General features: G+C 41.6%; 1 protein-coding gene across 1 annotated transcript; it reads left to right on the plus strand.

Annotated features, from left to right (window-relative positions):
• Positions 1 to 3,949: 3,949 nt before the first annotated feature.
• On the plus strand, positions 3,950 to 15,115 carry pik3ap1 (phosphoinositide-3-kinase adaptor protein 1). Its single transcript, XM_068568417.1, has 17 exons — positions 3,950 to 4,044; positions 4,792 to 5,208; positions 5,923 to 6,155; positions 6,385 to 6,529; positions 6,634 to 6,776; positions 7,387 to 7,519; positions 7,746 to 7,942; positions 8,025 to 8,202; positions 8,294 to 8,356; positions 8,440 to 8,691; positions 8,782 to 8,838; positions 9,779 to 9,969; positions 10,067 to 10,139; positions 10,297 to 10,467; positions 12,163 to 12,233; positions 13,702 to 13,799; positions 14,743 to 15,115. The coding sequence occupies exons 1-17, from the start codon at positions 4,014 to 4,016 to the stop codon at positions 14,858 to 14,860; spliced, it is 2,571 nt and encodes an 856-aa protein (XP_068424518.1). The 5' UTR covers positions 3,950 to 4,013; the 3' UTR covers positions 14,861 to 15,115.
• Positions 15,116 to 15,843: the final 728 nt, after the last annotated feature.

A 15,843-nucleotide genomic window follows, 5' to 3' on the forward strand; every position in this document is an offset into this window, starting at 1 on the left:
CCAGAGGCCAACGAGCAGGAGTCTCAAACTATTCTGTGATAGTTTTGGATTTCCCTTTCTCCATAAGCCTCCCTTTGTGTTGGAGGACCTGCTTTGTACAAGTGCTTGCCAGCTGCTTACCAAATGAGGTTATAGTGTTTCCCTATCAACTGTAAATTTCAATAATTTGTCGGAGGGCCCCTCTCACTGTCAGTTTTTATCATATTATCAATGACGACTCAATTTTCCTCTGCCACTCCATCTCAAGCACTGACCCCCGGCCCTATTACAGTCCTGTAATGAAGTGCAATGGAGTGGTAATTGGTCTACATTATACCAGATCAGGTAACATTAGACTTATTTTCTTATCACAATGAGCCCTGCTGGTGACTCTCAATGAGAAACCAAACACAGTTCCTTTCTTATGCAGGCTATCATCCAAATAACATTTCAGCTCCAGACCCTTTCCCCCATTTCAGTTTTCCATTTCAAGATTGCACTCCGTGTCCTCGGACTGCGCTTTGTCTCCAGCTTCCTCAGCTTTAAAAGTCTCCCAAACGGCGGTACAGATACGAGGGAGAGCTTTCCCGTAACGGACGGACAGACGAGTGTGTGGGGCTATAGCAAACGAGACGGTAACACGACCGTTATGTCGGCAATATTAGAAGTACAGTACTCCGTCACAGCCTCCTGCCACTGCGAGCCTGGTGCTCGATTGTTAGGATTTTATCCCGCCATCGTAGGCGCTTCTCTGTGAACTGAGCTCATGGAGCTGTTTCCAAGTCTAATAATACATGTCAGAACGAAGCCGCACTTCTTCCATTCCTCAAAAAATTACCTTTTGGGAAATTACCAGCCAGGAGGCACATTATATGGACGTTGTTGAAATCAAATTCAGTTTCGAAAACTGGCACAGATCAAATGGACAGCCACATGACGGTTTTTTTTTTCTTCTGAGTATCAACAGCTTTAACCGAGAAAAGTTGGAAAACCATTTCTGCACCGTTTTAAAATATCCTGCAATTTTTTTTTTAACTGTAATTTCTTGAAAAGAAATTGCCAAACTCAGTCAAGCAGCCTCCTATTTAGCGGCTCAGCTAAAATCATAGACTGCATATAAGAAGTGGATGTAGTTAAACATCCCTGATGTCACAAACTTGCTTGAGGACTTCAATTTTCAAGCCTCAAGTTCAACATTTTGGCTGCCACCATCTTGTCATTTTGCAGCCTAAAGTGGACCCGAGAGGGCGGGGCTTAGTACAACCAAACACAAACAACCAAACGCAAATAAGACATTTTTAGGCTTCAAGTTGTAAGATAGCGGTGTCGTAGCAACCTGTCTTATGTCTTCAAGAAGGTAGCCTCGCCCTAAAGCATACTCTGCTTTATGGTCTATTTGACTCTGAATGTTACCATAATTTGCTCAATGGACACCATGCTATTGAGACCATCAGGCTCAGGAAGACTTGGACTAAAAATAGCCTGGTCATTAGTAAACTGTTAATGTATGTATCAGTGACCAATCCAGAGCCAGCATAGCAGATTATCATCGACCTTTTAGTCCTTGCGTGAACTATTGTGCTCCGATAGGCAGGATCTTAGGTCTTTGTTGTGAACTGACGCATGCTCTCTGGCAGAGTCACTCTTTGTGCTGGAAACACACCGCGGACTAAAAAGGCAGGATATTGGATAACAAGGTTAAAACAAAGGAGCGAAAATATTCCCTTATTAAACTCGGGCTGCAGGGATTTGATTTGAGCCACCTAATAGATAGTGGTTTCAAGGGAGCCCAAACAAAAGGTAACAGGCCGGTCATGCTTATGATAGCTAATGGCAGAGTTAGAAGAAATTAGGGGGGTTTTTTTCAACAGGAAATTGTACTTAAAGGCGGGTCATGGATCACCCTGCTCCTCACAGGCAGCTTCAGAAGCCGCAGAGTGAACTTCTGCTGCGGCCATTAAAAGGTCTCCGTCGGGGAAAGAGGTCAAAGCAGAAACAAAACTAATTGCATTATTGGAGAGAGAAAAAGGTCACGGTCAGGCAAGTCGAGAAACTCTTGTCTTGTGGTTTTGTAACTGTAATTAAAGAAAATGAAGATTGAAGACGGGGCAGACTTACACGTGCATGCCAAAATACACCAAACACCAACAAGAAAAAGCTTTAAAGAACAGCTTCTCAGCTTTGATTCGACACGCGTCTGGAAGTTCGTTGAAGTAGTTCAAGAGATGTGATGTTTGGGTGTTTTTCTTTTCATGGAAGTTAGGGAAAAAGCTGTTTCAGGTGCTTCGTTGGGCTGAGGTCTATCAATTCACATCCAGTGATCACTGATGATTGCTTTGTGTTTATTGGCAACTACCTCGTCTAAAAAGTGGGTCCAATTCACGCCAGGAAAACGCTCCTTAAGCAAAACAAATCCCCAAATTATGGATGAATACTCCAGAAAGGAGTGAAGTTCTGGCCTTTCTCTCCGTCTCCCCAAAACAAGACAGGCTGCATCCACATTCCCATCGTAAGTGTGTCCATATTCTTCCAGCCGAGCACAATCATCAATCCTCTGTTGGCGTGACTTGAGGGTGGGGGGTCTTCATCTTAAGCTGAAGAAAAAGACTTGGTGTTTTGTAGGACTCCCTGCAGTTAGAAATACGTTGTTGAGTCTGCTTAAACACTCCAAATGCCTTTAAATAACATGTATGAGGAATATCACTGCTGACGTTTAGTACCACATCTTTTCAGAGCGACCTGCGTTGCAGCAAGTGCTTTCTTCTGACTGGTGACTGGTGATGGATAAATGTCTGTTGGCTCGTGGGAGTGAGTCACTGCTGCCCTCTAGTGGCTGTGTCGGTATGGTGCCTGGGGAAGTCTGACACTTCACTTCCGTAGTAATTGTGACACCAAACAGATGATTCATTCACTTTGATTACAACATAAATTAGTTTGTACTTTAGATCACAGTAATAGAACCGATATTATTACAAGTGTCAAGCTAATCATTTACTGCAGTTATTTGTTTGCACTTATTTGTATTCATTGTGTATGTATGTGTGTGTGTATGTGTGTGTGTGTATATATATATATATATATATATATATATATATATATATATATATATATATATAAAAATAATTTTATTTGTGTGCTTAGTTTATTTAGTTTATTTGGTGTTTATTTGGTGTACATTTGGTGTATGTAACGTGTGTGGCGCATAGATCTATCTATCTATCTATCTATCTATCTATCTATCTATCTATCTATCTATCTATCTATCTATCTATCTATCTATCTATTTAAACAGCAAAAAGCCTAAAGATACACTTTCACTGTCCCTCTGAATGTAGCAGCATACATTACACATTACAGGTCATCATCATTTTGAGAGTCAGTTTTATTGCCTATCTAAGTCCTATGTTAATGTTAGACTATGTTAGTCTAACATTAACTTTTATATCTGCTCTAAAACAACACACGCCACCATGTTAAGGAAGTGAATAAACGGAAGCATGCAACTCACACAACAGGTGAACTGATGGATATGCGTGGGTGCGTGGGTGCGTGGGTGCGTGTGTGCGTGTGTGTGTGTGTGTGCGCAGTATTATTAAGAACAGAAAGCAAAAGTGTTTTCTAGTCAACAGACTAAAGGCTTTGTATTAATCTGTTTCTGAACTCAGTTAGCTATACCTTCTTTTTATTGCCTATATACGTTTTATTCTGTCATGTTTTCCCCCTGAATGATCAACATCCTATAAATAAATCATGAGATGAGTCGCAAGACGTGTTGCACGACAGGTCACCACTGAGTTGCATTTTCTCACTTCTTTAACCGTTTCAGGAAGTGGGGGCAGTGTCACCAAAATCAGGAAACCAAGTGTTGCTATTAATACGGCTGAGCAAAGGGCTGCAGTGCAGCTGGCGAAAGCTAATGTGGTCTCAGTTGAAGAGGACCGGCGCTCTCGTGAACCTCAGACACCGAAAGGACATATTTTAGCAAATTATGCTTTTCCTGGGGTGATTTTACACACTTTTGAGGCTCCACGACCATGGAGGAACCCCACTCCGGTGTTCGATCAGGTAAATACGACATATCTTTTTTAGTGCAACTGTTTTTTTTTAATCACTTTCAGATGGTGACAATGTCTTATTTCACCCAGCATATTCGCCTTCAACAGCAATGGTTTATGTTGAAATGTATTTTTATGCCGTTAATCTCCCATTGACAATTCTTCTCTCAGCTCATGAAAGAAAAAAAGAGGAAGCATCTCGGCCTTCCTGTATGGTCAAATTAATATGTAGGTTATTCAAGAGTTTCCCACGCGTCTAAATTCAACCCACGTTCTGGGTCTAGTAGGGAACCTTTCACCAGAGCAGAGCTGGAGACGGGTCCTGTCCCCGTCAGCGCTGCATGGTGAACTTGACCTGATTAAACACTGTAATGAGTCAAACTAAATTACTCTCACTCGTGTTGACACAGGGCGATGTTTGCATTGCTCCTTGCCGGCTCGACGCTGGTATGTCAAACAAATCGGACATTCACTCTCCAGCCGCAGTCACCTTGACGTCCCGCCCCGCCCCCCCCGCAGAACAGTGACATGTTGTGGAGCTTTTTCCATCGCAAACATTATCTGCTGCCGCGCGGAGGCCGCCACATAATATGGCGGGTGTTGTGTCATCAGTGAACGGGATTGTGATTCATTTCACGCGGCTGTGCTCGAGCAGCAGTGTTTAAGCAACTCATGATTGATGTTTTCCCGTTTTAATGCCGAGGCCCTCTGAATGCACGCACTGTCCGTATACTGATCACAGCATTCTGCTTTTCAGCTAAATCCGAACCGCACGAGCTGGTAATCGTGCACGCGGCCGAGGCGCAGGAATGGGCGACGTACTTGCAGCAGATCTTGAAATCCTCCAGAAAGTTCCGCAAGAGGCCAATTTCACTGCACGCGCTCGACCCGGCCGCTCAGCGCCGCGAGTTTGACTTTGAACGTTTCCGGAGCTGCGAGTGCGTCGTGCTGGTCCTCACCGGAGCGGTCCTCGACATGCTCTGTGACCCTGGCCTGCAGGGGGCGCTCCGGGCGCTGCTTTCCCCGTCGCACCGCATGGTGGCGCTGCTGTGCGGCGTGCCGGAGGACGACGTGCCGACGGAGTGCTTCGAGGACTGGCCGAGCTGGAGGAAACTGTACGCCGAGGACGAGCCCGCTCTCTACGTTACCACCATTTCAGAGTCCATCAGTGAATGTACGCAAAGCCCATCACACTTATTGATTTGTTTTTGGGCCTGAGGAGACCCTACACTTTGGGGGGGGGGGACATTCAGACATAAAGCCGTAATAGAACACCACAAAACATGTTGTTACTATTTAATTGTTCAGACGAAGCTGATTAGAGGGTCCAAAGAGCAAGCGTAGTCGATTACAGAGTCGGTTCAGCTAACCGTCATAAACCCCCTCATATCATTTTACTTACTAACTCACTGGTTTATGTGGTAAAGGTAGAGCTAGACTCTACTGCGCTGCATTGGACGTATACAATTTAATACTGTATCTGGTGGTCGAGATCTGACAACAAGAAACGTTTGAAAAATACTCCTCATACTCAACACTCATACTCGTCCATTGTCATCTCGCTTTCCCACGAACAATGTCCTGGTTAATCAGGTTGAACCATAACTAGCGGCTTTTAGAGACGGAATAGTACAGAGGGAACTGATCAGTGTTCAAACTGCGGTTTATCAAATGTCGTCTTCTCTCGTACATCGGGTTGAGGTGGTGGCCTTACTTTCAGAGGTGAGTACCTGGAACTTCTGAATGTAAAACTGAAACTATCAGCAGAGAAAAAGAAAAAAAAAATGCATAAACTGAGCCTTCAGCTTCCACTGTATATATGGGTGACCATGGAAGTAATTCATTTCAGATTATAATTCTATTTTTTGGGGGGGGTGGGATTCAAAAGGCAGACGAGTGAAGGCCGAACAGAGCGAAGCCGTAGCTGCGGCAGAGCTGCTTACCTCTTCGACTGAAAATCTCGCCACTGGGAAAACGGGGGAAGTGGTATCAGATGAGCTCCAAGAGGCCGTCCAGAGGGACGAAGAACCAGCAGGCGCGCCGGACTCCACAAGCAAAGACCCGGGTACACCCACACAGCTCACCTGTCTCACCGTTCAGCCGAACAGAGTTGTGTGCGGGGTAAGACTAAAGGGATTACAAAGTTACAACATCAAAAGATGACATAGATGAGAGCTGCTTTCAAGGCGACGCTGTGTGTAACTTGTGTTTGATTCAGCACTAATTCCTATTTTTGTCTTCATTTGATTGAGTCGGAGATACAATTATGTGCAGAAATATGATGCGATGAATCAGAAAATAATCACTAAGAAGCTGTTGTTGATCCTTTTTTCCCTTTTTTTTTTATAAGGGACGGGAGAAACTTTTTGTAATATTCACGCATAAAGCAGATGATTGGTCGGTACCACAGGTGGAGTTTTCATCTGGAAATGTGGCTTCAAAAACGGTCCCTGGCACTGTGGAGAATGAATACACTATAAGTGTTGTTGCACCTGGTAAGTGTCTTTAGGAAGTCAGTTGATCTTCAGCTGTTGGGGTTTTCTTTCCGTCTTGAAAACTGCAATCTGAAATGTATGTATCTCCTGTTTCTCCCCTCGAGACATGCCTGCTGGAGTGGTGTCACTCACCATGTACACTGATCAACGCTGCGTCTGCTTGACGCCTGTTACATTTTATACCAATATGGGGGAAGTCAGTCGCTATCTTGAAGATGCTGCGGATCCTGTTAACTTCATCTGCCAGGTGAGAGCCTCGTGTGGAAACATTCTCTTCCATTTATCATTTGGTCGATTGTGTAATATTGGCATAGATATCGCCTCCTAAAACACTTTATTAGAGCAGGTGTTGAATACTCTGGCAAATGCCCAAGAATAGGAAAGATGCCCCTCAATAACAGCCAGAAGAAGAAGAAGAACTGCAGCAGTAGGGAGGTTGGGGCCCCGTTAAATAACCCTAAACAAAGAAAACGTGATGTGACTTTACAGGAAAATCAAAAGGCATCGAAGAGCAGTATGTCAGCCAATGATTCGAAGGATTTTATCGTTTTATTTGGGATCAATCAACCAAAAGTATTTCTTCAGACGACGACAATTTAACAATCCAATCATTGTAAGAACATGAAATCATCTAAATTTGATTATAATTATATTTTTTCCTTGTGTTATATCAAAAAACAAAAGCAAAAAAAGAAACCTGCAACTAAAAGTAATAACAAAATAAGAACAAATTTAGTTTATGAACACAAATAAGAGGAAATGTGTTTACTTGTTGCTTCCTGCATGAGTCCCATTAAGACATATAACTGCTCATGTTAATGCTTCTCTATGTCATGCAAGTCATTTTGTACTTTCAGGCCTTCAACTTGACGTCCAATGCAACGGAATCGCTCGACAAAATGCTCACTGACTCGCTGAAATCCATGATACCTGCAACCGGTCTTCAGCTGTTTGGAGTCAGACAGATTGAAGAAGACAATATGGAGGCATGTGAGTACAACACTCTTGGTTGCCGAAGCTAATTTATTCGAGGGCATTCCCCAAAGTACTCTCCCAGAAGAACATATCTGGAAGCATTTGAAAGCATATCCGATTCACATCGGCAATGCCTGTTTCTGGATCCATCACTACGAAACCTTGGAGAGTAGAAGCGTATTTTAGGAGTCAACACACTGTCATAGGAGTGTTTTTTATCTGACTGCCTTTTGTCCTTCAGATCAGCGTAATGAGGAGCTTCCCACGCTGCTCCACTTCTCTGCTAAGTACGGCCTGAAGAAGCTGACCACCATTCTCCTCCAGTGTCCCGGGGCTCTGCAGGCTTACAGCGTGATGAACAAGTCTGGAGACTACCCAAACACGCTGGCAGAGAAGAGCGGCTTCTCCGATCTCAGACAGTTCATGGATGACTTTGTTGTAAGTCCAGTGACGCATCCAACGATGTGTCGGATGTTTTCAGTTCACTCTGTGACGGTCTTTCGTGTTCAAACTAATCTAGGAGACGGCAGACATGCTCAAGTCCCACATTGAGGACTCCATCCACACAGAGGACAGCGCAAAGGTGTACGAGCCGATGTCATCCAACTCTCAACATATCATGATGAAGTACTCGGGTTGCTCAGAAGACATATATGAGTCGATGCTGGGGATTGACCCTGAATTTACAGAAGACCTATGTAAGATGAACATGATTTCATGTATTGGTACCGACAATATTGACGTTGACGAAACACGATTGCAGTTTTTTTTTTATTATTGTTTTCTCAGATGAGGAGATGACGGCAGTGGACGAGAACCCAGAAGAAGCTATGCTGAGGAAGTTCTTCAAAGGTATACATCCGAAATAATCCCCTTAAAAAGCAACATTTATAGTATAGTGTATGTAATATAGTGTGGGTGAATGTGTCCTTCAGCAAAACCACATGGCAGCGTAAACCAGGACGACGACGACCACCTTAAAAGTGAAGAAGAGGAAAAGGAAAGTAATGATTTTGATGAAGTTGAAGAAGAGGAGGATCCATACAACTACTGTCCAGAGGACATCTATGACACTGTGGATGCAAACGGCAGCTGCATCCAAGGAATCCTGAACCGTCCACCAGCCCCCATTCCCAGACCGGAGTCCATGTCTGATCTTGAAAAGCCTCAGACCTACATCTCCAGAGGTATCGAGCTCCCTCCTTTTCTTTACCTCAGAGTCACATCAGATTTAATCAAATTGCGCTCCACGATAGATAACTTCATATTTCTGACAGTATTTTCAGACAAAGCTGTGTCCCAGAGCAGAACGATGGAAACCGGAGATCTTGCAGGTAAGGCACAATTTGAGAGTCGTTGTTTCTTTCGTCAAACCATTGATAATCTCATTGGTTACATATGACCTCAGCATGGTAGGAGCCAACAAGAATTATTTTGATGTAACAGGCTACAAAAAAGGTTAGTAGAACGGGCCTTAACTACAGACAAGTTGCTCCCCCACAGAAGCTTGAGTTTATTTTCTTGTAGACGTTAGCTCAGAATCCTCACAATGTTGTTTCAGTACTTCAGTGTGATTATTCAAATATCACTCAAGAATATGTGCAGAAAACACTTTATACAGTTTTACTTGAGAATTTCCACCCTGTGCTACTTTATATTTCTACTGTACTATATTTGTTTGACAACTTTAGTTAGCAGGTACTTTATGGATTAAGATTATCAATATGAAATTTAAACAAAAACAATTTGATATGTTTTTACATTGTAAACTATGTGGCTGTAAATAAAGCAATGTAGATTAACCCCGCCCGTACACTGAAGAGAAAGACATCAATGCATCACTAGTTATAATCCAGGAATATAGCATAAATGATTCTGATATACTGTTACTGTTTAATGTTGGTATTTTCAGTACAGTATGCTATTTCTTTTACTTTAGAACAATGTTGAATACCCGTACATGTTAACATTTCAGTGATTTAATCATGTACACTTTTTAAATAAGCACTTCAGAGCTTTAATAATTTAGCACCAACATGAACATTTCTGTCAATTTGTATAGTATTTAAGTTTTTCAAAATGTATAAAACATTTGCATCATTTGCATCATGGCCTCACTTCTCAAAGCTCAACAAGTTTGCCTTTTCAGTCTACTGTGTCAGATAATGTGAGAGATCTTTTCGTTTTTACTCTGAGGCACTGTTCGTTAGTTTCTAGTAAGGTGAGAATTAACTCAAAGTCGAACATTTCCCGACGACCTTTGCCCCCATCCAGCTCAGCCTGTGGCTCCGCTCTCCTCTGCTTATGACCCCTACGGTGGGATGAAGACACCTGGACAGAGACAGCTCATCTCTCTGCAGGAGAGGGTGAAGGTGGGGGAGATCACCGTGGATGAGGCCGTCCAAGAGTTCAAGGCCTGGCAGTTCGACCATGAGCGGAGATCCAGCTCCATACGCTACCAGCAGGTAGATCCACCATATCCACTTCATGGTCGCTCAGCTGCTGATTGGTGGTCAATAAAGGGATCGAACATGTGTGCTGTTTTGCTTTCTGTTTATTCAGGAAAATCTGAAGAGATTACGAGACAGCATCAACAGACGCCACAAAGAGCGAGAGAAGGCAGGAAAGGACCTTGGTAGAATAATTTGACTATTATTTGAATATGTATTATATAAATCTCCACTTTTAACTGACACCATGCGTAGTTCACAGTTATAATATGAATAATACATGTGCAGCACACACATCGGCTGCTTGAAAAGAGTGCTTTAATTTGATCTCTCCCCTCTTAGACTATGAGATAAGTGCTCCGCTGCAGAGAAACTGGAACACCAACGTTGCGTTAGAGTGCTCTGTGTATGAGTCGACACCCAGAGTGATGGCTCTTCCTCTTCCTCTTCCTCCGACACCTCAGACTATCCAGCGAGGCAGCTGGAAGACGGGGAGCACGTCCAGCACATCCAGTGAGTCCCAAAGCTTTTCTTTCCTGTTTCTTTGTTTCTTTGTTTGTTTGTTTGTGGTCAGAACTGTAACTACAGTCAACACAATTCCCTCAGTGACTGGATGCTTCCGACTCTCGTCACGACAAAACCTGGACACAAATAAGAAATGAAAGTGACAAGAATTGAATTGTAGACTTTAGTTACATCTTAAAATGAATGGCAGTAATAAGTACAGACATTTCGGTTAGTTGTTGGTATTGTGTTGGATGGTTAAAGTACATACATGCTGTTTGTTTTAAGGAAGATGCATAGTACACTTTGGCAAAGTAAAATACTTTTCAAGCATGAATTGGTGCCTTCTCGAGGGTTGAAAATCATGCGATTGCACATGACAGAATGCAACAAATTGCACCATTGCAAAATGACAAATCCCTTTATGGACTTAATGCTTCTGGCACTCGGACACAAATATAAAAAGTTCAGTAAAATCAGTTTTTCGCCAGCACCCATGCGCACCACACTATGTTCTAAGGCTGAGTCCTCGCCACAGCGGCCCTTTGCTGAGTGGCGCCCCCTCTCTCTCTCATTGAACTGTCTATCTTCAGATGTGCTAAAGTAAAGGCAATAAAGTCCAATTATGAATTATTTAAAAAGAGGAAATTGTGCCACACATTGAATAGACATCAGTGAGACTTCATTTGGTGATTTTGAGGTTGAGATATCAGTCATCAGAGATGTTCAGTCAGAGTTCAACAACATTTTATCCATTGATTGATTACGTAAGATCATTTTATATCTCCGCCATAATGTTCACGAGACCTGACTGAACTGATGACATCATATGTGAAGAAAAACACCAGGCTTAATGCCGTCATTTGAGGTATCAAATCGTGAAGATTTACATTTAAAATTTTGAATTTCTTTTCATTATGACACACAATATTGTTGGCGTCTGCAGGCAAATAAATGTTTTAGGCAGCCTAACATCATTGCCATTTCTTCTCTGACTCTTGAAATGCATAATTCCCGCCATCCTGATCCGATGCTGGTTCCTCACCGTACTGATGAACTACACGCTCACAAACTAGTCTGAAAAAAGGCTTCCCTCTCTGATCTACACACATGTCTTGACTTGCTAACAGGTCCTGCTCTGATAGTGTCCTAAAGATGTATTTGAGACTTTAACAGCTGAGGAGATTCGCTCAAGTTGTGTTTATTCTCCACATTGTCTCATATTAAAGTCATGCATTGATTCACTTATTTAAAGACCAATTGTACAACAGATTTCCTGAGAACCCTCAGGAGAGCCAATCTGCCTCAATGCTCTGCTCTAAAATGTTAAAATGTCACTTGTGTTGGCCCACATTGCATTTTGAGTGTCAAAATTACAAGAAAAGTGAAAATTCATATGCTTTTGAAATGCAGTCCTCACGTGTGAACAAAGTCGGAGGAGTTAGCTGGCGGCCTCCTGATTCTCATTCTCACGGTCTCGGTCCGCCTGTCCTTTGTTTAATCTCGCTCTGATCGCTCACACCTCTCCCTGCAGACATGTTACACAAGTGTGGCGTCTTTGTTGTGAGACTCAAAACAGGTATTTGTTTCCACATTTGGTGAAGTAGCCGTCTTTCACCACAAGCACTGACCTCATTGTAACTCAAAATCATGTGTTTTCTTTGACTTTCATTAATTGACCCTTTTTTCTTCTCGTTACATTAGGTACTGAAAGCAACCGACTCAGCACTCACAGCACCTTTAGCTACAGCAGCGGCACTGAGCCTGACTTTGAGGTGAGCCTGAACTAGCAAGAAGAGCATGTTTTATGCACTTGAAAATGACACAACTCTTGCTGCATGAATGATTGTAAATAGACCTCCATCCTCTCTTGTGGCGCTACACGTGTCTGACCCTGTCCAATACACGAGGAACATGCACGACATGACTAAATGTGCAACAGAGAGATAAACAAAAAAGTCCCGTCTTCAATGTAATTCACTGGGCACCTCAGACCTCTGTTCATAAAACAGATGTACTTATAATTTAGAAGTTATAAAAAGATCACACCGTTTTTTCTTTCTTGCGAAACCTATGAAAGTTGGCACGCACGGCCCAGTGGTTTTTCTGAAACCACCAGAGTGTAGCAAGAACTGAACTAATTTAAACCCCAACTCATATCGCAAATCTTACATCTAGTGTCAGTGGATAGGGCTGCAACCAACACATATCTTATTTTTTTTAAATATTGTTTTGATACAAAAACAATTGAATAACATCAAAATGTTCCTAAAACCAAAAGTGTCTTCTTAGAACTAATATTAATGATACTAATAGACAAAGATTTCCAGTTTACTCTCACGCAAGATGTAGATTAGAAAATACTTTGCTGTCTACTTTTTGGATAGAAAAGTCAGAAATGTGTCCTTCATTTGCATGCGTAAATCTGCTATTAAAAAGTGTACGCTGACACATGACATCCACACAGAACAGATTCAAACTAATGTACATAAATAACACAAAAAACACTACATTAGAATTTTGAAAGGCAGCTGTACTTGATGGTGAGGACGAGGTGCAGTAAATGTGTTCTTATTAATTCACATATTTTTGGCAACAGGGTCATCCTACTGAATTTTCCGTAACTCAGTCGTCCCCTCTCACCTACCCAATTCCTGTCATTCTCCAGCTGCAATAAAAGCCATTAAAAAACCTAATGGAAAGAAAAGAAAGTAAATGCAGAAAATCCTCACAACTGAGATGTTAGAACTAGAGTGTTTTTGGCATTTCATCTTTAAAAATGAACATATCATCAACTCAAAAACAATTGTGGATTGTCCAGCAACTGATTCACCTGCAAATGGTTCTTCAGAGCGACGGCACAGAATAACCACTCCTGGTTTCACAAAGAGCCATTCAGACCACGATTCTTGAAATAACCATTTTCTTAAACGTTTCTTTAAACCTGTAAGGAACTTCAAAGAGAACTTCAAAGAACCAAAAAAGATGCCATTTCTGGTTCTTTAAAGAATTTAAAGAAAACAAATGTTTCTAAAGAATCTTTTTCAACCCCACACCAACGACTGAAACCCTTTAATATCCTATATAAGAACCATATGACAAACACGTAGAACCGTCCAATACATCCGATGGTTCTTCGTGGAAGCACACAGCATTTTAAAGAAGCATTATTTTTCTTTGTGTAATGGTGGAGTCACACGGAAGGTTGGACTTATCGAAGTGTGTTTTCCTTCTGTCCAAAAGGACGTGGTAGAAAATGGCCCTCCGCCACGCCCTCCGCGGCCGTCTGATGCTGCGCCTCTCACTTCTCCACCCAGGATTCCTCCACGCATCCCGGAAAGGTCAGTCTCAGGACCAGTGATTGAGTTCACCGATGTTGCGACGCAGAGCAGCATCCAACAATATAGTTTGACATAATTGTACATACAGTACAACAATACGGTGCCGCAAACATATCATATTGCAACAGGCCAGAGCCCAGTCGCGCTGCAGGGATGACGTGTTTTTGTCGGCCATTTGTTTTAACGTTAACATCTCACTAATGACAAAAAGTCAATGGGAATCTATAACAATTCGACTCGGAAGTGTCAAAGTAAAAGTGTGGACGTGCGACAGAAACAATCACCAGTATATAATCTACGATGAGCATTTACAATAAATGATAAAGAGGAAACGCTCACCCACCAGTCATTCATAGCTGTGCCCGGAAAAGGAAGCATACGTGAGAAAGCAATAAAGGCAATGATGTTGACGCCGTGTCAAGATATATTTATCTTCACAGAGATGAGAATTTGAAAATGAAAGCTCATCTTAAAATGGCGCTAAAAGGGATTTGATTGCAAATTATAACTGAATTCCTGTAACTTTGTCTGCCACACTCTCTGCAGTCACGTGATCAAAAATGATAGACGTGTTAGTATCTCTTTCAAAAGTGTGATAAATGTGTGTGCTGCAGCAAAAGCAGATATACACTCTGATGCACTTTAGTTGGTTCAGCCGTTGAAAATATTATATTGATTGTTATATAATGTACTGTGTTTGTGTATATATATATATATATATATATATATATATATATATACACACTTTACATATTTGTAAGTAAGTAGATCTATCGTCACAAAATGCTTTTCAAGTAAATGTAAGGGTATTAATATTGACAAAAGAAATTAGCAAACATCGGCAGTACACTTGCAAGAAAGTTTGAGGGTCTGCAAACAGTTAACTGTACATCTACGACTGCATCCGTGCCGATGACCTTACAGCGCTGTCTGTTTCTCGTAGGGTGCCAGAGAATATGCTGCATGAGCGCTACATATCCTGCCCGACTCGAGCACTTCCTCAAAGACCCACCCAGAGACACACAGACTCAGCCCCTCCTGTACCTCGACGCCTGCGCTGATGAACATGTGTCTGCTTCTGCTGGGTTTAGCTTCTAAAGTTAGGATTATTGTAAGAGGGATGGCGTCAGACAGACAGTGTGTTCCACTGTAAACAACCATCAGACAATGTGAATATATGTATGGATTTTGATTTGAGTAATTTTTATGTATCAAGAGTTTCCATAATTTGAGTGTGTTATGCTGTTTTATAATTATGCTGGCACTTGATTGCAAGTTGTTTTGACATTATTTTGTACTTATTTTACCTCAAATAATGTCACCGTTATGCTTCTGAAATAACTTACACCGGAATTTTTCTTATTTTTCAATTTCATCATAAAATAAAAAGTTTTTAAAAAGTGTTCCTTTTATAAACTTGAATGTGTTCTTCTCTCAATTTGTGCTTTTGCAACCAGTATTGTTTTTTTTATTATTGTGCAGTATGATCTTTGGTCACTTGATGGCGCTCCATATTCTCTTTTTGGATTCCACTGACATGTAATGAATGTGAAAACTTTTTCCTCAAGTAGATTTGTAAGCACACTGCAATTTAATAAAATTACAAATGACTTCACTGCTGTGAATATGAATAAATCCTCCTGTCTGCCAAATCTGTCCCCTCTAAAGCTCCGGGAGAAGAGACACTTGTATAAAGTTTGAGAGAGCGTAGCAAGCTGGGACTTCTGGTCAAAACCTTTCAAAGTAAAATCTTTAGCATCATAGTGAAACATTAACTAAATTACAGGGTGTGTTATTTATTGAACTATTAACTATATTATTTTTGTGATTAAGTTCAGATTTTCAGTGTAAAAGACTATTGAGAAGGTGACCTCAAAAAATCGTGCTACAGCTGTGCTGAGAATTTATTTATTTATTTTTTCCAGACATTAAGGGTGTCCTTTTTTCCCTGAATAAGATGTTGCTATGCATTGACTGTTTCAGAATTCAAAAAGCAAAGAATATTGCAACTATCTATCAATGGATATATTTTAATCAAGATAAA

Source organism: Clinocottus analis, unplaced genomic scaffold (assembly GCF_023055335.1).
Source record: "Clinocottus analis isolate CAN_PGR_092001 unplaced genomic scaffold, fCliAna1.0.p SCAF_8, whole genome shotgun sequence".
Classification (NCBI taxonomy): Eukaryota; Metazoa; Chordata; class Actinopteri; order Perciformes; family Cottidae; genus Clinocottus; species Clinocottus analis.

Excerpts from the sequence above, each read along its gene's own strand:
- pik3ap1 (XM_068568417.1), top strand. The coding sequence starts at position 4,014 with ATGGAGGAACCCCACTCCGGTGTTCGATCAG. Across the intron at positions 8,203-8,293 it reads TGAATTTACAGAAGACCTAT|ATGAGGAGATGACGGCAGTG; the intron begins GTAAGATGAACA and ends TTGTTTTCTCAG. Across the intron at positions 8,692-8,781 it reads TCAGACCTACATCTCCAGAG|TATTTTCAGACAAAGCTGTG; the intron begins GTATCGAGCTCC and ends TATTTCTGACAG.